The 19878-nt window shown below is 41.6% G+C and overlaps 1 protein-coding gene and 1 non-coding gene across 8 annotated transcripts in view; one reads left to right on the top strand and one right to left on the bottom strand.

The window, feature by feature from the left end:
• B4GALNT2 (beta-1,4-N-acetyl-galactosaminyltransferase 2) overlaps positions 1 to 19878 on the top strand; it is a 76840-nt gene that overhangs the window by 15908 nt on the left and 41054 nt on the right. For all 7 annotated transcript variants that reach the window (XM_060394698.1, XM_042255209.2, XM_060394696.1 and 4 more), the window contains 2 exons: positions 16107 to 16307; positions 17672 to 17809. In XM_060394698.1, the coding sequence (XP_060250681.1) occupies positions 16132 to 16307; positions 17672 to 17809 (314 nt within the window). In that variant the 5' untranslated portion in view covers positions 16107 to 16131. The remainder of the gene's footprint in view (positions 1 to 16106; positions 16308 to 17671; positions 17810 to 19878) is intronic.
• On the bottom strand, positions 1924 to 2049 carry LOC114117068 (small nucleolar RNA SNORA3/SNORA45 family). Its single transcript, XR_003590860.1, has one exon. It is a non-coding gene; the product is annotated as a small nucleolar RNA SNORA3/SNORA45 family (small nucleolar RNA).

The raw sequence follows: 19878 nt of genomic DNA, 5'->3' as shown, positions 1-19878 counted from the left end.
TCACATGAAGTAGGCTTCACTTGATATTAATTAAGTCAACTTCCTTTAATATTAATATAGAGAGCAACTTTATCTTGGTTACAGTTAGTGTATTTAACTTCCTTTTTACTCTCAACATTTCTATATCGTTTCGATGTATCTCTTGCAAATCACATATATTTGGATTTCTTTTTTCCATCTAGTCTGATTACCTTAGGTTTTAATTGGAGCATTTAATCAATTTATGTAATTATTGGATGAGATGGTTGGATAGCATCACTGACTCAAGGAACATGAATTTGAGCAAACTTGGGGAGTAGTGGAGGACAGAGAAACCTGGCGTGCTGCAGTCCATGGGGGTCACAAAGAGTTGGACACGACTTAGTGACTGAATAGCAACAATTATTGATATAGTTGGTTTAAATCTAACATCTCAGTGAGTGCTTTCTATTTGTTCTGCCTGGTCTATATTCTTTTCTCTCTTCTTGCACTTTTGGAATTTTTTTTTATTATCCCATTTTCCTGTCTATTAGCTTTATTATTTGTATTTTATTTCTGCAATAGTTACACTATAGATTATAAGATTCTTGACCTATCAAAGTCTAAAATGTTGTTTTTAAAAATTATTTCATTCTTATTTTATTTATTTTCATTTTTCGGCTGTGGCGTGTGGCATGTGGGATATTAGTTCCCCAACCAGTGATCAAACTTATGCTGCCTACATTTTAAGAGCAGAGTCTTAACCGCTGGACCACCAGGGAAGTCCTCACTTGTTTTTTTTAATCTTCTTCCCAGGGAAATGTAAAGACCTTGGAACACTTTTAGTCTGCTTACTCCTTTCCTGACTTACGTGTCATTACTTTACCCTTTTTTGGTTCTGTTGTGTTTTATTATTTTCTTATTGTTTTGTACTAAACAAAACAGTATTATTTTATATAGTCAGTAGCATCTAGACTTACCCACTTTTCAGTTTTATTTCTCTTCCTTATTTCTTTATGATCTTCCTTCTGGAGAAATCTACCTTTAGTAGTTATTTTAGTACAAGTATGCTGGTGATCAGTTCCCTCAAATGTTGCTTGTCTAGAAACACCTTTATGGGCACCTTCATTTTTGAATAGTCCTGGTGATATCAAAGATATTTCAGTATCTCTGGCTTCCCATATATTCTGTTGGAAAATTAACCAGCAACTTCTTTTAAAGGTAATCTTTTATGGCTGCTTTTAAGATTATCTTCTTGTATTTTATTTGTTTTTTGAAAAGCACTTGTGTAACTGTATGCCTCTCCCACCATATGGCTTCAAGCTACCAGGACAAAAGCCCCACCCACATCTTAAATCTCCTTGGCTCTTCTGCTGAAGAATTTGGCCGTTATGACAGGCTGCTTTGGGAACTTCCCCTTCCCCAGAAGGGGGCAGTAGCCCAGTTGCACCGCATCCATGCTAGGACTCACCCCAGTCTTGTTCTTGGCAGCGTTTACCTGTGTCTGCTCACTGACTGAGATCCACGTTTTATCAAGGTTGACAGTTGGGCAGAAGCTCTGGTTCCTCTTTAAGTAATAATGCCTCACCAATTTTGCGTGACTGGGGAGAGAAGGCAACCATTTTCATTACTTCACTAAGATTAAAAAGCTATGTTTATCATCTTCACAGCCTATCTCCCCCATTACAGTGTAAGTTGCTCATTCATGCAAAAGAGTGACATAGCAATTATTCCACTTTTCAAATAAAACAAATCTCTAAAAAGCCACTGAAGCTATCAAGTGGAAAAGACTAGTTTTTTCATGGAACCAGAGTAAGTCACTGAGAAGATCAGAGGCAGTGCCAAGGCTAGAATTCAGGTCCCTTGATAGCTTCTACAGCTGTTACTCCTGTAACAGAGGTCTCCTAAACCTCCCCCTAATTTGCAGACATGCATGGATCTAATAGTTGTGTAGGTCAGTCTGATGCACGTCACTAACCTGGTGACTGTGTCATGAGGGCCACAGCCAGTAACTAAGGTCAGCAGTTACTTTTGGAGGACTCCACTGCACTCAGGCAGTAACTGACACCCAAGCGTGACTCTAGCCCTGATTCTCCTTGTGTTTTAATTTTTACTATAATGCTTTTTGATGTGTATTTATGTTTAATTTTCTTCCTTGTGGCTTAAATAGAACTTCACAAAAGCTCCTTCATTAATTCTGAAAATTTTCAGTCATCTTTCTTCAAGTATTCCTCTGTCCCGGTCTCTCTTCTCCAGTACTCGAATACTTACTGTTTCCTCTGTGTCTTTGATTCTTTTAGTAATTTGAGATCTTTTGTTCCTATATTATCCATTCTGGCAGTTATTTTATTTTATTTTTTATTGAAGTATAGTTGATTTACAATGTTTCAGGTATACAGCAAAATGGACATTACTTTGCCGACTAAGGTCCATCTAGTCAATGCTATGGTTTTTCCTGTGGTCATGTATGGATGTGAGAGTTGGAATGTAAAGAAGGCTGAGCACCGAAGAATTGATTCTTTTGAACTGTGGTGTTGGAGAAGACTCTTGAGAGTCCCTTGGACTGCAAGGAGATCCAACCAGTCCGTTCTGAAGGAGGTCAGCCCTGGAATTTCTTTGGAAGGAATGATGCTAAAGCTGAAACTCCAGTACTTTGGCCACCTCATGCGAAGAGTTGACTCATTGGAAAAGACTTTGATGCTGGGAGGGATTGGGGGCAGGAGGAGAAGGGGACGACAGAGGATGAGATGGCTGGATGGCATCACGGACTCGATGGACATGAGTCTGAGTGAACTCTGGGAGTTGGCGATGGACAGGGAGGCCTGGCGTGCTGCAATTCATGCGGTCGCAAAGAGTCAGACACGACTGTGCGACTGAACTGAACTGAATACATATACATACATAAAAAAGTAGAGCTGGAAAACCAATAAGGTAGATAAGTGGAGTGAAGTGAAAGTCACTCAGTCATGACCGACTCTTTGCAACCCCATGGACTATACAGTTCATGGAATTCTCCAGGTCAGAATACTGGAGTTGGGTAGCCTTTCCTTTCTCCAGGGGATCTTTCCAACCCAGAGACTGAACCCAGGTCTCCTGTATTGCAGGCAGATTCTTTACAGGCTGAGCCACAAGAGAAGCCCAAGAATACTGGAGTGGGTAGCCTATCCCTTTTCCAGCGGATCTTCCTGACCCAGAGATCAAACTGGGATCTCCTGCACTGCAGGCAGATTCTTTACCAACTGAGCTATCAGAGAAATCCCAAGGTAGATAAACTGGTATCCTAAGAATGTCATAGCAAGCTCTGTGAGAATGTTTGGAGGTAGTAGATGCAGATTAGCTTAGAAAATGGTAGCTTGGGCATTAGGTTATGAAGGGCCTGTAATGGGCCTCCCAGTTGGCTCTAGTGGGAAAGAACCCAGCTGCTAATGCAGAAGACACAGGAGATGCGGTTCAGTCCCTGGGTTGGGAAGATCCCCTGGAGTAAGAAATGGCAATCACTCCAGTATTCTTGCCTGGAGAATCCCATGGACAGAGGAGCCTGGCGGGCTATAGTCCATGGGGCTGCAAAGAGTCAGACACGACTGAAGCAGCTTAGCATTAGCACTAGCGTGCATATGTATCTATTCTTTTGCAGATTCTTTTCCACTATAGGCTATTACAAGATACTGAATATAGTTCCTTGTGCTATACAGTAAATCCTTGCTGTTTACCTATTTTATATATAACAGTGTTTATCTATTAATCCCAGTTCCTAATTTATCTGTCCCCTTCCTTGGTAGTTATAGTCTGACCTATCTTCCAGTCTTGTCAAATTCTCTGTTAAATTGATCTACTTAAGTTTTCAGTACTGTTATTTTTTTTATTTCTAAAATTTCTGTTTCTTTTTATATTCTCCAATTTTTTGTTTGGGAAGCAAAAGGCAAAGGAGAAAGGGAAGGATATACCCAAGTGAATGCAGAGTTCCAGAGAATAGCAAAGATATAAGAAAACCTTCTTAAGTGAACAGTGCAAAGAAATAGAGAAAAACAATAGAATGGAAAAGACTGGAGATCTCTTTGAGAAAACTGGGAGATAACAAGGGAATATTTCATGCAAAGATGGGCACAATAAAGGACAGAACCAACAAGGACCTAACAGAAGCAGAAGCGAATAAGAGGAGGAGGTAAGGATACACAGAAGAACTATACAAAAAGGTCTTAATGACCTGGCTAATCATGATGGTCTGGTCACTCCCTAGAGCCAGACATCCTGGAGTGTGAAGTCAAGGGTGCCTTAGAGAGCATTACTATAAACAAAGCTAGTGGAGGTGATGGAATTCCAGTTGAGCTATTTCAAATCCTAAAAGATGATGCTGTGAAAGTGCTGTACTCAATATGTCAGAAAATTTGGAAAACTCAGCAGTGGCCACAGGACTGGAAAAGGTCAGTTTTAATTCCAATCCCAAAGAAAGGCAATACCAAAGAATGTTCAGACTACCACACAGTTGCACTCATTTTACATGCTAGCAAGGTAATGCTCAAAATCCTTCAAGCTAGGCTTTAGCAGTACATGAACTGAGAACTTCCAGATGTACAAGCTGGGGTTAGAAAAGGCAAAGGAGGGACTTCCCTGGTGGTCCAGCGGCTAAGACTCTGTGCTCCCAATGCAGGAGGTCAGGGTTCAATCCCATGTCAGGGAACTTGATCCCACATGCTGCAGCTAAGGCTGGGAACAGCCAAATAAATAAAATAAATAAATATTGAAAAAAAAGAAAAGGCAAAGGAACCAGAGACCAAATTGAGAACATCTGTTGGATCATAGAAAAAAAGGGAATTCCACAAAAAAACTACTTCTGCTTTATTGACTACCCTAAATCCTTTGACTGTGTGAATCACAACAAACTGTGAAAAGTTCTTAAAGAGATGGGACTACCAGGCCACATTACCTGCCTCCTGAGAAACCTGTATGCTGGTCAAGAAGTAACAGTTAGAACCGTCCATGGAACAGCAGCCTGGTTCAAAATTAGGAAAGCTCTCAGTAACTTTGGGGATCTTAGGGCATGAGCCACTCATCTCCTATGAATCTGTAATAAACCTTTCTCTATTCCAAACTCTAATGTTGGATATTGATGGGCCTCAAGACTGTATATTGTCACTCCGCTTATTTAACTTATATGTAGAGCACATCATGCAAAATGCTGGGCTGGGTGAAGCACAAGCTGGAATCAAGATTGCTGGGGGAAATATCAAAACGTCACATATGCAAATGATACCACTCTAATGGCAGAAAGTGAAGAGGAACTAAAGAGCCCCCTATGAGGGTGAAAGAGAAAAGTGAAAAAGTTGGCTTAAAATTCAACATTCAGAAAACTAATATCATGGCATCTGGTCCCATCACTTCATGCAAATAGATGGGGGGAAAAGTGGGGAAGCAGTGACAGATTTTATTTTCTTGGGCTCCAGAATCACTTCGGACTGTGACTGCAGTCATGAATCTAAAAGACACTTACTCATTGGAAGAAAAGCTGTTTCCAACCTAGATAGCATTTTAAAAAGAGACATCACTTTACCGACCAAGGTCCATATAGTCAAAGCTATTGTTACTGAAATTGCAAGTCGATATGCCTGATGCGCAGTGAGGCCCATCAATATCCAACATTAGAGTTTGGAATAGAGAAAGGTTTATTACAGATTCGTAGGAGATGAGTGGCTCATGCCCTAAGATCCCCAAAGTTACTGAAAGCTTTCAGCAAGTCCCTTTAAAAGCAAAAGGTGAGGGATGGGTGTGGTTAGTTGTTGCAGACTTCTCCTTGTCAGATCCTTTGCTCTTGAGGCCCAGTCATGGTCAGGTAACTATGTTCCTGTAAATCTTTACCAGATAAATGTTATTGTCTGTCCTGACAAGAAAGGACAAAGTCCCAAGGCACAACTTTCACCCCAAAGCCCCAGTCCTTGCTAAGAGGAGGCAGATCTCAGTTGGCAGCTCTTTCAGGGCCAGGTTCCCACATCCTGCCCAGCTGTCACCCCTGAGGGAGCCAGGCATCCAACCCAATTGGCCCTCAGTTTGCTCAGGCCACCCAAATGGGGATACCAGGTCTCTCAGACTGCAGCTCACACAGATGGCCACTGCTATTAGGTTGCAGAGACAGACATGGGGGAGAGGTTCACTGCTGCCTCAAGGGCTGAGCCAAGGCTAGTGGAAGGGGCCGTAGTGAGAGCTCTGGAGCCCTACAGGACATAGTCCCCAGTCTGTTCCCTGGGCTGTCCAACTCACCTTCTGGCCCAAGTCTGGGTAAGCTGGAGGGCCTCCAGGAGAAGGCCTGAATCTGCCTCTTATGTCACTCTCCACCAGACGACCACCACACCATCGCTGTTGACCCAGTCACCTCCACAATGATTGACAGGTACCAGTGGGCGGGGCACACTGCAGCCCTGACCAATAGCTGAGCAAGATAACTAACGGTCACTCACTGATGGTTGGTTGCTGTGGGCAGGGCCCACTGAGGCACAGAGCAATGGCTGAGCAACACCTGATGCCTAGTCACACGGGGGGCGGGGGGGGGGGGGGGGGGCAGAGTAATAAGGCACAGCAATGGCTACCTGCTAAGGGCTGTGCTCTTCCTGCTCTGTTACAGGAACATCAAGAGCTCCTAAAATCAGGGAGAGAACCCTGACATCCCTGTAGAAGAAAAGGCTAGAGCAGGGCTTCTTTAATTGTGGGCCAGAGACTCTTGAGGGCCCCAATGACCTCCTCAGGGAGTCTGTAAGGTTAGAACTGTTTCATGATAGTATTAAGATACTAGTTGCCTTTTTCACTATGCTGACTTGGACACTGATGATGCAGGGGCAATGATGGAAAACTGCTGCTGGTACCTTCGCTTGAACTGGTGGGAGTTGCATTCTTCCTACCACACCCAGGGGAAACTTCAGAATATCCTTGATGAAATGGTTAAATCAATTGATTTAAAAAAAAAAAATACCAATTTGGACTTACCTGGCAGTCCAGTGGTTAAGGCTTTGTAGTTCCATTGCAGGGGGTGAGGGTTCAGTCCCTGGTGGGGGAACGAAGATCCTGCATGTGGCATGAAGAAAAAAACAAACAACTTAAGATGTATTTTTTGATGAACAGTAAAACATTCCTACTACAGACTGAAGTGCAGTTGTTGCCTCAAGAAAAAGTGCTTGTGCAATTTGAGCAGGGAGCTGAACTAACTGCCTTTTTTTTAATAACCACTTTTTAAAATTTTATTTTTTAACTGAAGGATAATTGCTTTACAGAATTTTGTTGTTTTCTGCCACATATCAATATGAATCAGCCACAGGTATACGTATGTCCCCTCTCTGTTGAGCCTCCCTCCCCACCCCGCCCTCTAAGTTGTTACAGAGCCCCTGTTTGAGTTCTGAGTCATATAGCAAATTCCCATTGCTTATCCATTTTGCATATGGTAATGTAAGTTTCCATGTTACACTCTATATATATCTCACCCACTCCCTCCTCCCCATCCCCGCCATGTCCATAAGTCTGTTCTCTCTGTCTGTTCCTCGATTGCTGCCCTTCTAATAAATTCATCAGTACTATTTTTCTAGATTCCACATATATGTGTTAGTATACAGTATTTATCTTTCTCTTTCTGATATACTTCACTTTGTATAAATAGGCTCTAGGTTCATCCACCTCATTAGAACTGACTAATGCATTCCTTTTTATGGCTGAGGAATATTCCATTGCATATATGTACCACAGCTTCTTTATCTATTCATTTGTTGATGGACATCTAGGTTGTTTCCATGTTCTAGCTATTGTAAATAACGTTGCAATGAACACTGGGGTACATTGTCTTTTTCAGTTTTGGTGTCCTCAGGGTATATGCCTAGTGGTGGGATTGCTGGGTCAAATGGTGGTTTTAGTCTTAGATTTTTAAAGTAATCTCCATCCCATCTTCCATAGTGGCTGTATCAGTTTATATTCCCACCAACAGTGCAAGAGAATTCCCTTTTCTCCACACCCTCTCCCTCATTTATTGTTTGTAGACTTTTTGATTATAACAGTTCTGACTGGTGTGAGGTGCTATCTCATTGTAGTTTTGATTTGCATTTCTCTAATAATGAGCAGCGTTGAATGTCTTTTCATGCGTTTGTGAGCCATCTGTATGTCTTTGGAGAAATGTCTGTTTGATCTTTTTCCCACTTTTTGATTGGGTTGTTTGTTTTTCTGGTCTTGACTTGTATGGGCTGCTTGTATATTTTGGAAATTAATCCTTTGTCAGTTGTTTTATTTGCTGTTATTTTCTCCTATTCTGAGAGTTGTCTTCACCTTGTTTATAGTTTCCTTTGCTGTTCAAAAACTTTTAAGTTTAATTAGGTCCCACTTGTTTATTTTTGTTTTTACTTCCATTACTCTAGGAGGTGATCACAGAGGATCTTGCTTTGATTTATGCCATCAAGTTGAACTAGCTGCTTTTTAATTGAAATATTTTTTGTTTAAAGAATGAATGAAAATGAAGAATAAGCTGGTTATTCAGACTTCTGTTTTTGGTAGATATCTTTTTTAAAAAATGAACCAAGTGATCTTGTCCATTTGAAGAAAACAACTGGTAGTATTTGTTACCAATCATAAAATTCAAGCTTTCCAAAAAATTAGAACTTTGTAAAACTTATTTCTACTGCAATGAGTGTGAAAGTCATATTATTTGGAGACCTTTCTGATGAGACTGGTGTTGATATTAATGAATGAATTCTCTGTATTGCATTAAGAATGCATTTGGGGGCTCAGCATAGCTCAATGAACCGATATTTTCCATATGAATGATGCATGGTGTTATAAAATCAAGTGTAGGTAAAAGACCCATTCAAAGTCCAAATCATACCAATGAAAAAAGTTCATTGATATGGTTTCAGATTCCACATTGCTGTTAACCTTTAAACTGCTACTATTTGGTTTTTTGCATGGTATCAAAGATGAATATCCACAATTATCTTTTTTCTACTTGTATATCTGTGTGGGGTTGTATTTTCCTCACATGTTTCAACCAAACAGCGTAACAGATTGAATGCAGAAACAATATAAGAATTCATTTTATCTATTAAGCTAAATATTACAGAGATAGGCGAAAATGTAAAATGAAGCCATTTTTCTCACTACTTTTTGTTTGGAAAAATGTAATTATTTTTCATAAAAACATGTTATTTGTGTTAGCTTTTAATGGGCTTATTATGTTTCAAGACTTTTAAAACTTATTATACTTTTAAAAACTTCTCAAATTTAATTTCCAAAATGGTAAACATTGACAGATATAACCCACAAAAACAAAAGCTCTTTGGGAGTCCTCAGTAATTTTTAAGATTATGAAGAGGTCCAGGGACTTCCCTGACGGTCCAGTGGTTAAGATTTGGCCTTTCAGTGCAGGGCGTGTGATCCCTGGTGGAGGCTTTAAGATCCCACATGCTTCATGGCTTTAAAAACCCAAAACATAAAGCAGAAGAAATATTGTAACAAATTAAATAAAAACTTTAAAAATGGTCTACATCAAAAACAATTTTTTATAAAGAATACAGATCCTGAGCCCCAGAATACTCAGAACCAGTGATCTGGGCAGTCATCAAATGCCTACTAATATTCCGCAAAAGAAATGCTGTGCCTAGCCTCTCTGATGGAGGGGCGCACACCATCACCTATGAAGGGATTTTCTCAGAAATCAAACCTGGATCTGATCAAGCCTCTTGATATAACTACAGATTTATAGATATTTCAGGGAACAAAGGAACATGGCTCGGGGAAGGGGGGGGAAGGGGAGGGAGGGCGCTGAAATCAGCACAGTCCAGATGTGGAAAATCCAAATTATGTAGGATAAACAACGTGGTTCCTTAAACAAGTATGTTGCTAGGAAGAGATACAGAGGAATGTTTGTATTAAAAGGAACTGATGAAACATATCAACCATTGTGTGGCTCTTATTTAGATTCTGCTTTGATTCTGTTTTTAATTGGAGTATAATTGATTTACAATGTAGTGTCAGTTTCTGTGTACAGCCACGTGAATCAGCTCTATGTATACATATATCCCTTCCTTCTTCAGCCTGCCTCCCACCCCACCACACCCACTCCACCCCTCTAGGTTGTCACAGAGCACCAGGCTGAACTCTGTGCTATACAGCAGCTTCCCACTAGCTATTTATTTTATGTATGGTTCTCTATATATGCCAAATGCTACCCTCTCAGTTTGTCCCATCCTCTTCTTCCACTCTGTGTCCACAAGTCTGTTTTCTATGTCTGAGTCTCTTCCTCTCCAGCAAATAAGTTCATCAGCATCATTTTTCTAGGTTCCATATATATGCCTTAATATACGGTATTTGTTTTTCTCCTTCCGACTTATTTCAGTCTGTACAAAAATAAAAAATAAAAAAAGACAGAAGGGAACTCTGTGCACATGTGATGGTAATAAAGACTGATTGTTAGATTTTTAGCTGATAATGGTATTGGGTGTCTCTGTGTGTGTAAGAAACTTTATCTGAATCCCCCAAGCTTTAAGCCAAGAAGCAGAACTTCAATGAGGATTGCACAATAAGAAATTTATTATAGGAATTAACACAATTTGGGGATGAATTCCAAAAAAACAAAAAAAAATTAGAGAAAAGTCACCAGTCAGGTGACTCATCACAGGTGAATGAGCTGGAACTGGGAAGAATTCAGAAACATCTGTTTTCTGGAGTACAGCCACAAAGAGAGTTGCTGGGGACGTCTATGAAAGGTTGTTTGTTCCTCATGGTTACCACTACTGTGAGTTCTCAGAGAAAGTTCTTATAGTGAACCTGAGGTAGTTGGTCAGCAGGGCCAGTTGTTGGGAAGGAGGGCTAGACACAGAATTTAGGAAAAGAGGACCAGGTGGCTAGAACTTGCCAGCGTCTGCACTGCCTCTGAATCTCATGCAAATTTCTCTGTGGCCATCCCTAACGTGGCATTACACAGGGAAGGGAATTCCAGCTTGGTTCATCTGAGTACGAAACTGCCACATTACCCTTCAAAGATAGAATATTTACTGATGAAATGATAAGATGTCAAGATTTTCTTCAAAATGATTTGAGAAGTGAGGGAATAGGTGAAGAAACAGATAAATCCATTTTGTCCAGGAGTAGAAGGTAGGTAATGGGTATAATAAAATTCATTTTATTGTTCTTTTTATTTTTTGTATGTACTTTGGATTTTTCTCTATAATTAAAAAGTTTTTTAAGTACCCTGATCACCCCTTGCATTTTTCCCTTGGAGTATCATTAACTTTATGGGTTTTATTTTATTTAATATGTTATAGTTAATTATAGTCATTGTTCTTGTTGATGTATCAACTATCTCAAATATGACTGGTAGAAGACCCTTTAAACTGGCTCCTCTTTCATGGATATAACTGTGGACTTCTTAGATCGCCCCCTTCCCTTCTGGCATCACAGGATATTCTAGACTTGCTTTGAATTTTCCTTACCCAAAGCCAGAATCAGCCATTTCTGTAAGGGGCTCTGATTTTCTTTAGAGGGGAATGCTGAATGTAAACCAAGATCCAGATGTTAGATGTGGCTCATAATTATTAGTGTGGTATCATTTCTTCCAGGTTCTTCCCTTTTAAAAAAAATTTGTTGGAGCATGGTTGATTTACTGTGTGTCAGTTTCTGCTGTGCAGCAATGTGATTCAGTTATACATATTTATATACATATGCTTTTTCCTATTTTTTCCATTATGGTTTGTCACAAGATATGGAATATAGTTCCCAGTGCTATAGGGTAGGACCTTGTTGTTTATCCATTTTAATGGTGTATGTCTGCTAATCCCAAACTCCCAGTTCTTCCCTCTCTCACCCTCCCTCCCTTGGAAACCACGTTTATTCTCTGTGCCTTTTTCTGTTTTGTAGATATGTTCATTTGTTGTATTTTAGATTATGCATATAAGTGATATAATACGGTATTTGTCTTTCTCTTTTTGACTTTGCTTAGTATGATAATTTCTGCTGCTGCTGCTGCTGCTAAGTCGCTTCAGTCGTGTCCGACTCTGTGCAACCCCATAGACAGCAGCCCACCAGGCTCCCCTGTCCCTGGGATTCTCCAGGCAGGAACACTGGAATGGGTTGCCATTTCCTTCTGCAATGCATGAAAGTGAAAAGTGAAAGTGAAGTCGCTCAGTCGTGTCTGACTCTTAGCAACCCCATGGACTGCAGCCCACCAGGCTCCTCCATCCATGGGATTTTCCAGGCAAGAGTACTGGAGTGGGTTGCCATTGCCTTCTCCAATGATAATTTCTAGGTCCATCCAATTTGCTGCAAAAGGCATTATTTTCTTTTCATGGCTGAGTAATATTCCACTGTATAAAGGTGTACCAGACCTTTATCCATTCATGGACAGTTAGGTTGCTTCCGTGTCTTGGGTATTGTAAATAATGCTACTGTGAACATGGTGCATATATATTTTTGAATTATAGTTTTGTGTGACTAAATGCCCAGGAGTGGGACTGCTGGATCGTATGGTAGCTATATTTTTAGTTTCTTTTTCTTTTTTTTCTTTTGACTGTGCTGGGCCTTTGTTGCAGCATGTGGGCTTTCTCTAGTTGTGTCGTGCAGGCTCAGTAGTTGTGGCGCGTGGGCTTAGTTGCCCAGCACTACGTGGGATCTTAATTCCCCGACCAGGGATCAAACTGAGTCTCCTGCACTGGCTGATTCATGTTGATGTTTGGCAGAAACCAACAAAATTCTGATCACTTATCAATTATCCTTCAATTAAAAAGTAAATACAATTTTAAAAAAGAATGGATAATTTTATTAAATGATTTAAAAATCATCTGTCAATATAATCATATTGGGTGTTCTCCTGACCTGAATTTCCACGTGGTGAAATTTATTAATAAATTGTATAATTATTGGAAGGCAGAGATATGGAATAATATCCTCCTAACTGAGAAGGAACTTTGAGACCCAAAAACAAAACAGGCAACTGCATAAAGAACAATTCTGAAGTTTATTGTGGGTGACTTGCACATGGGCAGGAGCTGGGAGACAATCCAGAGGCATTCAAAGCTGCAGAAAAGGGTACGGAAGATTTAAAAGACCAAAGCTGAAAATAACATCTGACTACTAGGGAGAATCACGTCCATATCAATGGGAAACGGGTGTTTTTCACTCCCTTTGTGTATGTTAGGGGGAGGTTCTCATGAGACCATTAACCATTCACATCAGCGAAAGGCATTCTTCCAGTTTTCATGTCAGATGAAGGCCAGGGGAAAACTATTAAGGAAACTCCCCTGGCTTAGGCACATTTCTTGTGAGTAGGCTAAAGCTCCGTCTTGCAGAAAGGGGAGCAGGTAGCAGTTTAAGGAGAAAAAATTATATGGAATACAAGAAAAGTCATTTACCCAGAGAATTTTTTTCTCCTCATTTTGTTTTGTTTTCACTCAATGACACACAGTTTCATTTCCTGCTGCTGCTGCTAAGTCGCTTCAGTCGTGTCCGACTCTGTGCAACCCCATAGATGGCAGCCCACCAGGTTCCCCTGTCCCTGGGATTCTCCACGAAAGAACACTGGAGTGGGTTGCCATTTCCTTCTCCAGTGCATGCAAGTGAAAAGTGAAAGTGAAGTCGCTCAGTCGTGTCCGACTCCTAGCCACCCCATGGACTGCAGCCTACCAGGCTCCTCCGTCCATGGGATTTTCCAGGCAGTGGGTTGCCATTGCCTTCTCCAGCTAGCAGAAGGAAAAGACACAAACCCTCAAAAAGACCAAGACCACATCCCTCTGTTGTTCTTGATTTGTTTCTGTTAGGTTGAAAATTGTGTAATGAACTTGAGGACACTGTTATTCTTCAAAAAAAAAAAAAAGAAAAGAGGTAGGATTGTGGGCCTAGGATAAAGTCAGAGTGGTTCAGCCACACCATAGGACTGAGTCATCCTTGCTCTCCTAGAAGAACTTCATTTGTTAGTGATGAATCTTTCACTTAGCATGCCATTACACTCTATTTGCTAATATTTGTTCAGCATACTTACAGCATTATTTTCAGTACTTATACTTGCATCACTGTAAAACTGGTTTCTGTAAATTGGCGTGGAATTGTTTACTTATAAAATAGGGATTTCGGATTTTGTGAGGCCTTTGACAACTTCCTTGTTTTTTTTTTTCACTCTAGTAGATCTGTTTATATCATCTCTTTCATCTAGGTATTCAAGATCTAGGCTTCTCCTTGTGTCTCTTACCTTATTCTATCTTCTCTTCCTTCTCTCCTTTCCTCTATTCTCAGTTCAAGGGGCCAGATTTAGCTGATCTCTGCTTACCAATTCCAGGGAAAGAAATTCTGGCTGATTGGCCCACCTCAGAGGTGTTCGCCTTTGGTCCAATCAGCCAATGATCAGGGGAGAATCATGTGATACAACCAGCTCATAGGTGTGACCTCTGTGGGTCAGGGAGGAGAAGAGTCTTAGAGCAGGGAGGTTATTAAGTAGGCAGATATCTCAAAAGTTGTCTCCTCCATGCTTGGGTTTAATAATTATTCCATTTCAGATGTTTTCTAATTTGCCACTTTCCATTTGCGTTGTTATTAGGTTCTTGTTTCTACTTTTCTTAGATTCATTTTGCTATCCATTTTCAAACTTATTTGATTGTTTATTAATTTTATGTCTTGTGATCTGAAATTTGTAAATTTCCACTCAGCATAATTTTAGTGTTGCCCATAGTTTTGTATGTAGTATCTTCATTATCTTTATAATTTTGTTCTGATGTTGTCCTTGACTCAAACCGTTGCTTTGGAAAGCTTAAAATCGTTTTTTCCAAGTTGTGGAAGAGGGGGCTTACTATTCTTATGGGTTATATTTAAATTATTTATGTATTTATATTTGGCTGTGCTGAGTCTCCTTCGCTTCGCTTTTCTCTAGCTGCAGTGAGCAGGGGCCACCGTTCCTTGCAGAGCGTGGGCTTCTCATTGTGGCGGCTTCTCTTGTTGCAGAGCAAAGGCTCTAGGGCACGCAGGCTTCACTAGTTGTGGCTCTTGGATTCTAGAGCGCAGACTCACTAGTTGTGGTGCACGGGCTTAATTGCTCCACAGCATGTGGAATCTTCCCTGACCAGGGATCGAACCCGTGTCTCCTACATTAGCAGGCAGATTCTTTACCACTGAACCACCAGGGAAGCCCCTGTCAGTTACATTTTGATTGCACTTGTCAGTGTGTGGAGTGTATAATCTGAATGACTTCTACTTTATTATGATTTTCTTTGTGTTCAAATAAGTGGCCAACTTTTGTAAATGTCCTAAAAGCTCTTTAACAGAATATGAGATCTAAAATTTGGCTGCAGACTCCCCTGGTGGTACAGTGGATAGGAATCTGCCTGCCAATGCAGAGAATGTGGTTTCAACCCCTGGTCCAGGAAGATTCCACATGCCACGGAGCGGCTAAGCCCGTGCACCACAACTGTTGAGACTGTGCGGTAGAGTCCAGGACCCGCAACTACTGAGCCGAAGCTCTAGAGCCCACACCCTGAAACAAGAGAAGCCCCCGCAATGAGAAACACACACTGCGATGAAGAGTAGCCCTCACTCGCCGCAACTAGAGAAAGCCTTCCTGCAGCAATGAAGGCCTAGTGCAACCCCAAATAAATAAAATACATCGATTTAAAAAAAATTAGTTGCTTTCTTGCTTTATATATTTCTGAGACTTGATTTGTTAGGGAATGAGATGTTAGACTCCATGACCACCTTTGGATTTGTAATCTTTCTCCTCCCATATTCTGCCATTTTCTTTGCTTAAATAATGCTGTTTTCTAGTGGATACCGTTCATGACCACTACACGATCTACATCTGTTTTGTAGATCACTCATGACATCACAGTAAGTGATCCTTTTAGCCCCATTTAATTTTTTTGTTTTTGGCTTCAAATTCAACTATGTCGACATTAACACTGCAAGCCTTACTCTTCCACTCTCCCTCCTTGGGCTTTAGCACATTCTTTTATTTGTGATTTTTCTGAGTGTCTGTTGCAACTTAATTCTTTTCTCTTTTGTTTATCAGAAATCAGTCTTGGCAAGTAGTAGAAGATATAGGTTTAATTGACCTTTTCCCTGCAGTTACTGTTCCCATCTATATTATACAATCAGGTCCTATGTAATCAAGGAAAAAAGATTTACACAGCATTTGCTCTTTTGTGTCCTAACAGCTCTAGATATCTGTGGATCCTCAAGATGTCCGTCTTATTCTTGGCCCTGGGCATTGTATTATTTATGTTCAGAAGTGTGTCCCTGTATTCAGAATTCAGCATCTACAAAGCACCACTCCTTCAGCCTAGTGTGGCTGCCGGAATGCTGAAGCTTCTCCCTGAGAAACACATCAAGAGCCTCTTTACCCACGATGGAATCTGGTGAGACAGCCAGTTATTCCCCCTTGGTCTGACCTCTCCCCCTCCCTCCTCCTGTGGCTGAGTGTCCTATTGTGCCCACCTTACAGCCAGTTCCGTACCTTCCTGCACCTGTGCTGATTGTGAATGTGATTCCAAACTACAGGACCAGAAAAGCTCTCGGTCTGCAGGGCAGAGACTCTATTCCCTACAACACCCAGCAAAGTCCCTGGTGATTTTGGAGGGCCCATTTAACCCAAACTACAGGAAAGATGTTGCCTTTCTGTCCCTTTGGCCTCCTCTTCAGGGGGGTGGGACTGAGATGCCATTGTGACTCTCAAGTTTAAAGAAGTTTGGAGAGGGCTTCCCTGGTGGCTCAGTGGTAAAGAATCTGCTTGCCAATGCAGGAGACAAGGGTTTGATCCCTCATTCTAGAAAGATCCCACATGCCGCTGAGCAACTAAGCCTGTGCCACAATTACTGAGCCAGTGCTCTAGAGCCTGCGAGCCACAACTACTGAGCGCACGCGCCTAGAGCGTGTGCCCTGCAACAAGAGAAGCCACCGCAATGAGAAGCCCCTGCTCCGCAACTACAGTTACCTCCCACTTGCCGCAACTAGAGAAAGCCTGCACAGCGATGAAGACCCAGCAACAACCAAAAATAAATAAATGAAAATTATTAAACACACACACACACACACACACACACATAAAGAAGTTTAGGGAATTCCCTGGCAGCCCAGTGGTTAGGACTTGGAGCTTTCACTGCTGAGCCTGCGTTCAATCCCTGATCAGAGAACTAAGATCGCACAAGCTACATGGCTTGTGGGATCTCAAGTAGAAGTTTGGTGCAGGAGATGATTTAAGAGAGGGGTGGTTTTTTTTTTTTTTGGATTGCAAAATTTATTTTTTATTATTTAAAACAATTTATTGGAGTATAATGACCTTCAATGATGGGTTAGTTTCAGGTGTACAGCAAAGCGATTCAGCTATACATGTACATATATTCTTTCTTTTTTAGATTCTTTGCCCATGTGGGTTATTACATAATATTGTGTAGATTTCCCTATGCCATACAGTAGGTCTTTGTTGGTTATCTGTTTTATATACAGTAGTGTGTGTATGTTAATCCCAAGTTCCTATCCCTCCTCCTGCCACATGTCTGCTTTGATCACTATAAGTTGGTTTTGAGAGGGGGCCTTCTTATCCCTTCCCCTCACTGTGTCTTTGGGAATGGCTACTGCTGGGATTCTAGAGTCTCAACCCAACCTGGATGGTGGCTGTGAGAAAGGAGAGTCTGGGGGGAACAGCACAGTGGGTTAGACTTCAAGTGCCTGCCTCACCTACCAGCCCACCCAGTCTGCGATCTTAATCCTCATTTTGTTTTAGGCTCTTCCCGAAAAACCAGTGCAAATGTGAAGCCTGGAAACTTCAGCAAAGCTATTACTTTGAAAATGCTTATGGCCAGACTGAACTCCCTGCGGTGAAAATGAGGAGACAAGCTGAATTTGAACACTTTCAGAGAAGGTAATGCAGATCACGGGGGCTCTTGGGCCCTGAGATGGTGTGGAAGCTCTCCCTGCTCTCTCCTGAGGGTGTAGGGCCAGGGACAGAAGAAAGGCACTCCCACTCTTGCAGGGTCCCTGGAAGGAACTCCTAAGAATAAGCCAAGTAAAGAGAACTGGGGAAATAGTCCTTCAGTGAATATTTATAAAACTTGGAAATTCCCTGGCAGTCTAGTGGGGGACTTTCATTGCTGGGGCCTGGGTTTGATCCCTGGCTGGGGAGCGAAGAGGCTACAAGTTACATTGTGAGGCCAATAACAAGCACACAAACCAAAGAAGCCCCAAGACACTTGACATGTCTCAAGCATCTCATAATAAAGAAAGAGTAAAGGAAGGAAAAGCCTGAAACATCAGTGCGATGTTGGTGGCACAGCCTCCATGCACCCAGGCCATCAGAGCCTTTAGTCTCGCCACGTTGCACTATCTGATTCATTTATATGTTGAGAATGTACTGTTCCTCTGCTGTGTGCAAAGCCCAGAGTTAAACTTTGGGGATGTGTTGACCAGGATTGTTGGTTGAAAACAGGAGAAATGGATTCTGGCTGGGTTATGTTAAGAGGGAATCTGTAGAAAAGATGTTGGTACCTTCCCATATCCATAGGTGGTAGGATGACCAGGTTGGGAAATCAAGACCCAGGGGAGCACAGAATGGCTGGGCAGGTTTTCTCTTTTTTTCCCCTAGGAATCATTTGTGAGTTACAGTGGCAAGTGTACTGTAATAAATAATACCATTTAAGGACTTGAACTCTGGAACAGGCTGGATGGCAAGTTGCTTAATGTCACAGACTTCCGTATCTTCATATGAAAAACTGTAACAGTTTATTGCAGTAATAACAGAGTTTATTACAGTAATAACAGTTTATTACTGTAATAGATTATTTGTCAGAAAAACTGTTCACATGCAGCTAGCAACTCATACAGGGCCTGACGCATAGAAGCTCTGCAAAAATATTACCTGTTTTGCTTGGTTTATTATTGACATTATTATTCTTACAGTTCTTCATGGGCAGTACAGGATATAGTAAGAGGGACTTCCTTGATGCTCCAGTGATTAAAACTCCACGCTTCCACTTTAGGGGGCACATGTGTGACCCCTGGTTTGGGAACTAAGACCACATCCTACATGTTGTGCAGTATAGCCAAAAAGAAACAAAACACATAAATAACCTAAATAGTAGATTGTTATCAGTGCTATGGGAGGTAAATTAAAATATTATGGTCGATGGCATAAAGTTTAATGGGACAATGAAAGAAGGTTACTTTGAACTCCGATTTGTGTTATCTTTTATTGTCTATCACGATCCCCCATAAAAGAGCATTCCAGAAGGAAGAATTAACAATGTCCAAAGCCAGAGTGAGTTACATGACAGGAAAACAGTCCTTTCCTGATGGCTGCATGACAGGAAAGCATGCCAGGACCGTTATGGCCTAGCATGTCAAGGGGAGGCTTGAGGTATGAGCCCAGAGAGGCCATTGGTGGCAGCCATGGTAAGCCAGCAGGTGGAGTGTGCATTTTGCTTTCTGGGTAACGCAAAGAATTGAACAGTTTTTCTTTATTTGCTTATAATTTATTTGGGTTGCACTGGGTCTTCCTTGCTGCGTGTAGGCACTCTCTATTTCCGGTGAGCAGGTGCTATTCGTTGCTCTGACTTCTCCTTGTGGCGCCTTCTCGTTGTGGAGTGCGGGCTCCAGAGCGCATGGGCTTCAGTAGCTGCAGCTCACAGGCTCAACAGTTGTGCACAGGGTTAGTTGCACTGCTGCCTGTGGAATCTTCCCGGACCAGACATCCAACCCGTGTCCCCTGCACTGGCAGGTGGATTCCTAACCACTGTACCACCAGGGAAATCCTTGAACAGTTTTTAAAACTGGCAACTTATTCTATGAGACAGGTGCATGCTAAGTTGCTTCAGAGTTGTGTCTGACTCTTTGCGACCCCATGGACTGTAGCCTGCCAGGCCCCACTGTCCATGGGATTCTCGAGGCAAGAATACTGGAGTGAGTTGCCATGGCCTCCTCCAGGGGATCTTCCAG

Source organism: Ovis aries, chromosome 11 (assembly GCF_016772045.2).
Source record: "Ovis aries strain OAR_USU_Benz2616 breed Rambouillet chromosome 11, ARS-UI_Ramb_v3.0, whole genome shotgun sequence".
NCBI lineage: Eukaryota > Metazoa > Chordata > Mammalia > Artiodactyla > Bovidae > Ovis > Ovis aries.
The sequence above is the reverse complement of the archived record's forward strand: the minus strand, read 5'-3'. Positions and strand labels throughout refer to the sequence as shown.